Here is an 8,608-nt window from a genome sequence, read left to right as displayed (position 1 = left end):
TGCTCTTCCCATTTTATCCTCCCCTCCACTTGCATGTAAACTTCCGTGGGCATATAGGCATATGCGTCACTGTTTACACAGGGGAAAAATATATCGTGAAAATAGACACCCAACTCACCTTACACCCCGGAAGCGGTGTACTGTACTTTGGCAAGTGCTGCTGCTGCTGCTCCTCCTCATTATCGTAACAAAATAAACACTTTTATACCGTCGTGCACTCTGGGGGAGGCACAATCATCGTCTGGAATTGAACTCCGAATTTCCATTGGGTTTAGTCATCGCTTTATTCGCCAAACTACCACGTGGCCACGTGGCATCTATCTCCGAGCACTTTCGGGTCTTCACTTCGATCGCTTCTTTCTAATTATCTACCCACACCTCATCGGCTTGTTATTCTGTTATACGGTTCTACTAATCCCTTGGCGGAGTGATGCAGAGTCTTAGATGATGGTATTTTTCGTGGTCTATTTTACACGCTTCGTAACTAAGGTGTTCAGCTCGTATGGAAAATTGGTAACATTGACATTTCTCACTCTGCAGCCGGTCCGACTCGCAGGAGTTGTGTTTCAATGTGTTGTTCGATCGATTTATTCTCGAATGCTGGACACGGGAAATGAACAGCAACTTTGGAGAATTATCGGTTTTCAACTGCAGTAGTTTGAACCCTGACTGTTTTATGAGAAACGCCCGCCTTCTCATCATACAGTCTTGTTAATGGGTTCGGCATGTTCGAAATGTCGGAAATATTTAATAACGTAGTCGTATACAGGCACATATGTACATTAAATGGAAAAACGGGTTCGACATAGCCGAGGGAGCAAGGCCGGGAGATGAAGAGACGAGGAGGTGTTGCTATTTCGACTGAATGCATCGTGGTATCTATTTACGGTCAGCAGCAGCGGCTGGAGACGAACGAGCGAAGTATGCGAGTTAAGACGAGGACATGTACCGTATAGCTGGTGCGAGAAATGCTGGATCTACGATTGCTTTATTTACAATCCCATAATAAAGCGTCTGTTTCTGGCCGCTGACTTGTCCACTCGCTCACCTAAATATAATCCTACCTACTCTCTCGCAATGCATTACTGCAGGCGCAATGCCCCGAAAAGACCCGGCAAACTTACTTGCAAGCCCACTTCCACCATTTACGACAGTCAAGTCGAGTCTGTGTCTGTCCGGCCTGTATCGTACTGTTTCGAAATCAAACATCACCGCCCGAGTAATCATCTGGTCCAACAATCGCTCGATAATGGTTTTCTTTTGTGTTTCAGGAAAGCACGGGAGCTCGTGCCGAGCGTTCCCGCGGAGTGACGGAGAGATGGCAAGACAACAGTAACGCCGCAAAACGGCGGCTTCACCTAATCCCAGACCCGCACCTTCGTTCGCAAGCTTTAACCCATCACCACCATCACCATCACCATCATCATCACCACCACCTCCTCAATCGTCACCATTCTCATCATCTGCAGCACCAGCAACGTCGGCATAATCAGCATAGATTGCAATCCCAGCACTCCCATTGGCCTGTCAACATTTCGCTGACACTGGTCCATCGACCTAACGAAGACAGTACTGTTGAATCAAGATTTAGGTACGTTACTGTGATATGAATTTGGGACAGAAAGGGTTGTACCAAAGGGTCTCGAGCTCGAGACTCGGGCACGCTCGTTACAGCTGGCTTACAATCGTGTAACTTGAATGATCGCAGCAGCAAGCTAGTCAGGCGCGACAGGACGCACAATCGTCACCAGGGCAAGCCGTCTTGGTGTCGACGATGCGCCGAATCGACTACGGAGCGGAGAAACTGGCGTTCGAGTAACACTGGACTCCAGCCTCCATCTTCGTATTCCAAGTACCGAACGCGCGGAGCAACTTTAATCAAAAAGCTCGACGACCCGCCACTTTCCTCTGACAAACCTGCTCCATCTTCGGCTAAAAAGTTGAAGAAGTTGAGACATCGGAACGGACCTTATTTGGACCCTGATCATCACTATCACTCCGACACGGTACTCGACGACACGATGTCGCCAGTAGGAGCCAGTGAGTATCATCCTGATTACAGTGCTCTTAGAATACATCACTGCTTTGACTTTGATGCCTTTTATTGGAATTGCTCGAAATTACGGGTTTGTAAATGAAGAGTGCAGTTCATTGTGTAGCCTACGAATATTTTATCGTCTCACTGCAGGCGTTCCTGAAGATATCATTAAATTATTCTTGGTCTTGGATTATAGAGTTGTCGGGATACGCTATGCAAAATGCAATTGGCGAATACTTCCAGGCTTGATAAATCTTCCCCTCGATTATCAAGTGCGTTTACGGACTGAGTTTACTCTGATTACGGAGCAACGATGACCTTTGCGATTGACTACTTGCATCATCGAAGCATATCCGCCAGGCATCAGTGACTTCCAGATTGCGTTTGGTACTTATTGCCTGTAGCTAGCTCGTTTGTCATTCGTGAATATTAATCCGGCGAATGGAGAAGATATAAATTTCTCCGTTTTTCATCATTTATCGAAAATTAAATGTTTCTTCATCTTGAGCCACCTGCGTCTGATAGTTAAAAATAAACGTGACAACTATGGATATTAATTATATTTGAGTGAGATTAAATATATGCTTTATTTGACTTCATGGCGGTGATATGTATTTTTAGAATCTCTCTGTAAGTATGTAACAGAAAGTATATAAACAGGGATGCGTTTCTATTCGTAAGCGTATAGCCTGACCGTTAGCCGTTTGAAGCTTTTTACAAAGCAATTAACTTCGCCTCATTTGTAGCGTGTATCAGCAGAGGTTGGTTCACGATGCATCCAGCTTCGATATCGAGTTTTTCTGCCGTTTGTACAAATCGTTTTCTCAACTTTTTATTTGTGTCTGTTTACGAGACACAACATTGTTTTTTTTTCAAATCTTTTGTGGAAATTCTTGTCGTAGTTATGAATCTGGACTCACGGTTGCTAATTATAAAATAGTAACTAGCGTCGTAATTCTCAATCTGGTAAAATTCGACCTCGTGTATGGGTATTTTTTCCAAGTACTTACAATACCGATATGTTGAATATCGCCAACCTCGTTTCTGTACCTGATACCTAATCTCTGTTGTGCCCTATCGCTTTCTGACTAACCTCTTGCGCGATTTGAAGCAAAACTTCGTGAGCCACAAGTCTCACGTTTTCTTTGTTGGTACTGTGAACAGGATTGCTAATTTAGAAAAATCAACGGGTGTGATGTTTCATTTGTTACAGAGATAAAAACAAAATCGTACAGATAAAGGTTGCAGAATCTCTCGACAGATTCCGTGCTGGGTTGTGTAATACTCGCGCGACGTCTTGGTAATCGAAAATTTACCGTCGTTGTTAATCTTATGGTTACGCCCGTGGGAACTTACAGGTTAACAGACGTCGCGAGGCTTCGATACCTCGGTGTTCTTGCCAACTTCTTTTACCCAATATATCTTATAATGCCGGGTTGAGAAAAGGGCCTCTCTCTCCGTATCTTCGACTTCTTCGTCCTCTCCATCTCCTGCATCTCTTATTCTTCTTTCATTCATCGATGAGCAACTCGAGCAGCACGCGTTCGCCTTGTGTTAAAATATAATCGTTGTTCATTGTTCTGGAACAAACGATTCGACCCATTGGATGGATTGATGCCGAACACAAACAAATACGAAACTCCATCCGTTCACTTCGAAAGTTCACATCTCGCCACACGATTACATGTTTTTACTAATTGAACTGATCTTGACGAGGTTTTAAGTAATTCGCGCAAACGATCTACACATCGGATTTAAATACCCGATGGATCTACGTCCCATTTTTGCTACAGCGTTCATTAGCGTTGCAATTCACTATAATTCATTAGTAAGTTGGAATTTGCGTATCAAAATTTGTTTGAAAGGTTTACGAGTAATCGTCTTTTGACTTTGCCATTCTGCAGCTGTAACGCTCGACTACAAGCGATTACCAAGCTTACCGAATCTCACGGAAACTGGATTAGTGATTTATGAATTATCGACTTGACAGGGTATCCAGTTTCCACATGCCGAGATTGAGTTGCATAACCAACGGAGAGTGGAAGTGTCGATGTAACTAATAGCCGGCGGCTTTAACGAATGGATTCAATTCCTTGCAGAGAGTGTAAATTTGACCGACTCTACAAGAATCTGCACGTACGCGGGTCATATGTTGGCAGTTATCGAGGAACTGTGCTGTTCGCGTTGGATAATAATTTCAGCGTTAACTGCACTGATTTTCAGTTACCGACATTTGAGGTCAAGCGCCGTGCTATCGCACGGTCATCCAGAAGGGAGATAGATTTTAGAAACTCATATCAGATGGACTTATTGCTAAGTAGGCTGAGAATTGTATCTTTTGTTCGCTTCAATATGCAGACGTTCATAAACCCGCGCCGAGTTGAAACTTTCAAGGATGAGAGATCATGACAAATTACAAAGGGAATTTTTCATAAATAAACATTGTCATTCCAGTATATTCTTGAGCACCTCTTCTACTTTTGACCAAACGAGGAAGTAGTTTCAACTGAATAAGGTTGTGTCTAATTATTCTCGAATCGAATTAACAATTGTATTATTTTCAAATCCTTCTTACTCGCACAGACAGTCATTATAAGTATAGAGATTTTCGAATTTTATCGTCACCCCGTTTGTGACGAAGTTTCACCGCACTTATACTCGGGATTCAATCTCTGTAGTCGCGAATTAAGCAAGCCTATAATCAGGTTGCTAATCCGTTGGCCGATCGTTGTACAATTAATATCTCTAAGCACCGGTGAGTCGATGATTGCTTTGCAAATCTATATGCTTTAAGTATTATTATTAAACTCGGTGAATTATACACTGCAGAAGAGAGCGTGGACACATGAATTATATACACGTGTGTGCGTGTTACATGCTTGCCCATTCTACGCAGTAATTATATCAGAACATCATTTCCACGCTTTTGTAATTCACTTTATATGCATATTGCAAACACATTGGTATACGTTTCCACCACGTTTTGAAAGTAAAGACTATGTAAAGGGATTTTAATAACATTTAAAAAAAAGTGTTTTAGAACGGTGCTTGCTATGGTTGGCTAGTCTATAAGGCAAGAACAACATTGTTCTGAATATTATGAAGAAGTGTGCATAACTTCTTTGTATCTTGTTAAGGGGAACTTGTTAGTTACCCTGTTCGGTGAGTCGCGATAAAACAGCATTGTTTCGTGCACTTGCCTTGTTATCTTGACGATACGTGCACATTCTGCAAACGACGCGGTTCGCAAACCGCTCTACGTGGCAAACTAAGCACCATCACCGTATCCATTTTACGGAAAATGTCAATTCTTGATTCAACCCGTATGCATGGAGTGTTTATATTATGCCTTCGGTTCACAGGTTTCTTAACATCCATGAAAATGAGTTTTTCGTTGTCTTCGCTGCAGCCTTCTAGCGGAAGTCTAGAAAGTCCTGAGCATGTGAGGATTCGAACTGACCGTCCTTATAACAGCCTTACCAAAAAAAGGTAACTGGCACATGAATTGAGACGCCGATTAGCTCATAACTTGAAATGTACTCTTATAAAATAAAAGGTTCATTATACTCCGTGTTCTAATTTCATGCGCTTTTGTCGGAATTCTTAGGAAGGATCCCGAGCAGGAACAGTGGCGTCGTTCTTGGGGAAGCCGAGATGAGAACAAGGATGATTTCTGGGCAGCTATACAGTCAAATTATAATTACATAATGGATACGAATCTTATCGACAGTTGCAAGGTAAGATGACACAACTTTCCGTACAAATAAACATTGGAAACAATTCGATCACCATTGTCACGATAACTATACGTGTACGTTGGTTTTCTATTTCATTTACAGGAAGCAAATGGAGAACTTGCTTGGGACGAGGGTGATGTGTCGACTCTTTCATGGGGTCTGAAGGAGCTGAGTGGACAATTCTCAGAATTGTATGCGTGGCTGGGAGCTATTCAGGAGATGGTCTACTCCAAGGAGGAGAACGTTCTGGACAAAAGTCTGCGCGCGGTAAGTTCTTTTGATGGCGGAGGAACGGCACGTATGTCGGAACCTAGGGACTAATCATTTCTTAATTACCTGTAAAGGAGAAGATAAAATAAAATAAACGAATCGAATCTCGACTTACGCTCATCCTATGTCCGAAGCGAAAATAGCCACTCATTCACTCCTCGTTCCTGGTCCAGAGTCGGCTTCATTGGTTTTTTCTTCCCAGTTGCGATATTGCTAAAAAAAAAATATAATGCAATAAGAACTGTGACGTGATGAATGGAGCAAAACTGGTTTCGTTAACGACTATACGCCTTTCTGTGTACTGGAATAACATTCCGATATATATTGGCAGGCTCACACCGAGGAGCTGCGACGCAAGGCGTACAGAAGAAGATTGTTCAACGAACAAGCGGGAAAACTGGTAGCCAGAGCTCCAACATTGAGGGATGAAGTTGCCTGGCGTGTTGATCATCTCAACACCAAATGGGAACTGGTTGAGCAGATCATGGCACCAGGGGAACAATCTATTTCTGACGAACAGGATGTTTCTGCAGGTGAGACAAAGATTTTGATATATTCCGAATGATTCCCCGCGAAAACTGAATCAGGTTGGCATACTGGGAATATTCGTGTCATTCTCAAATCAATTCAACAAAATCCATCAAGTTACAGATAGATGATGGGTAACTGTTAATATGGAATTTCAGAGTTGAATGTGAAACTATAAAGATTGTTTATACGGTTTAAATTGATAACAAGTTGGAGTTTTCGAACTCGTCACACAGCATGGGTTCAAAGCTAATTTACTCGTTCAAATTAGTTTCTTGGTAAAATATCGTCCAGTATATATCATAATATACGATATGCTAAGGAAATGGTATAGCAGAGCCTCAGGGGAACGTACAAAATTGCTTTTCCGTCACACACAAGCCACAATTCCAGTTCGTTAGCACTTCTTTCGGCTGATATATAGTGAGTAAACCTTGTAAATAGTTGACCAAACGTCCCATTCCAGTTCCATTCACGACGTTAAAAACGGTATTGTAGACAACGGAGTTTAATACATACATAGTACGAAACCTGCGATATCGACAGTGTGGGTTTCTAGATTCCATTATTATCAGCACCGGACAAACTAGTTCCAATTCCTACGTTACCATTCACTGGAGAAAACGTTCTACCTCTATACGATACAACCGTTTGGATAAACAAATTATCAGTACAACATTATCATCTGAAATCATTGTGCTACCTTCCTCGATTGTGAATAATTTATCCAGCGAACATTTTTGTGTAGCAACTTTGTTCGTTTTCCGTTAAGTTCAAATTTTTTTTTTTACCGTTCTTTAAATGATTTTACGTCATCAGGTTTTCTTTGTTTTCATTTCTCTTTCATTAAATGACTGGAAAAAATGATGATAGAATTCAGTTGAATACGATGACGGAGGTTGAAGAGAAATAATTTTTGCCGTTGTTGATCTGAAATCGGTAGACATTATCTCATCCTCGTTGAAAAGATCTACATAATTAATAATTGTACCAAATGTTTGAGCAAACAAGTTGAAAAATTTCGTTTCAGCCGCAGTTTATCTCTACCCTGTTAAATATACCTAATTTCATCCGTCATCAGTCACAGGTGTCGAGTGAACTGGTAATATTAGCTGAATAAACTTTGTCAATCTCTGCAGGATATATCGGCAAATTGGCCATTTGACTAGTAATTCTATGTATCTGTACATGATATCAAAATGATATTTCAAAATCTTTCGATGACGAAGTTGTCAATTATAGCAATTTTTTATTCATTCTTGTGTTATTTTCAATTATTGGCTCTTCGGCAGGGTGAAGGTAGAGTAACACCTTCGTTCCCACACTCAGATGATTCGAAATATTTTATAAAGCACACAATTTCAATGCCTAGTTTATAATCGGTTGTTGAAAGAATATCACCAACTAATTCGACTAATCAGCGTGTATTATTGGCCAAAGTTATGCTAAATTTGTTGGAACCTTGCAGACTTGGAGCACGAGGTCAAGTGCCTGAGGAAGTGGCTCCGTGAGATGGAATCTCGACTGCAGCCTCTGAGTTTCCGTGTAGATTGGAGCAGAGCCGAACTGGAGGAGAAAGCGATGGAGCACATGGTGAGTCAGCCGTATATAAGTTCGCGTGCGTCGTTATAACTTTGGATAGAATTATTTACCCGAATTATTGTTCGGATCGCGCAATTGGATCGGCTTTCCGTGCAATTAGATCGTATGTTGTTTTCAATTGATTGTGCAACCGTATAGTTGATTTTCCGCCACCTGGAAATGGACAGAGCGAGATAAACGGAGAAAGATATTTATAAACTTGCGGATGAATTGCGATCAAGGCTATTTTTTTGCAACCCACTCCCGCATTGTAAGATCTGGGGATTTCCTAAAGCTGTTATATGACTGCTCTTGCGGACTTCTGGTAACTGATTATCTCCTCTTTTATTGCCGCGCCTTGATCACCATCTATTTTCAGACTGCATCGATTGATCGGGCACGATTCACCATCGAGTGATTCAGAATCTGTTAATCAAATCGATGATCCATCCAG

The 8,608-nt window shown here is 41.7% G+C and overlaps 1 protein-coding gene across 1 annotated transcript in view; it reads left to right on the top strand.

Annotated features, from left to right (window-relative positions):
• The first annotated feature begins 830 nt into the window (after positions 1–830).
• LOC124180719 overlaps positions 831–8,608 on the top strand; it is a 115,621-nt gene continuing 107,843 nt past the window's right edge. Inside the window, exons 1-8 of the mRNA XM_046566465.1 lie at positions 831–950; positions 1,272–1,591; positions 1,712–2,040; positions 5,401–5,527; positions 5,646–5,775; positions 5,878–6,042; positions 6,377–6,578; positions 8,042–8,166. Of these exons, the coding sequence (XP_046422421.1) occupies positions 831–950; positions 1,272–1,591; positions 1,712–2,040; positions 5,401–5,527; positions 5,646–5,775; positions 5,878–6,042; positions 6,377–6,578; positions 8,042–8,166 (1,518 nt within the window). The remainder of the gene's footprint in view (positions 951–1,271; positions 1,592–1,711; positions 2,041–5,400; positions 5,528–5,645; positions 5,776–5,877; positions 6,043–6,376; positions 6,579–8,041; positions 8,167–8,608) is intronic.

Source organism: Neodiprion fabricii, chromosome 4 (assembly GCF_021155785.1).
Source record: "Neodiprion fabricii isolate iyNeoFabr1 chromosome 4, iyNeoFabr1.1, whole genome shotgun sequence".
NCBI lineage: Eukaryota > Metazoa > Arthropoda > Insecta > Hymenoptera > Diprionidae > Neodiprion > Neodiprion fabricii.
This window is presented reverse-complemented; position numbering and strand designations above follow the sequence as displayed.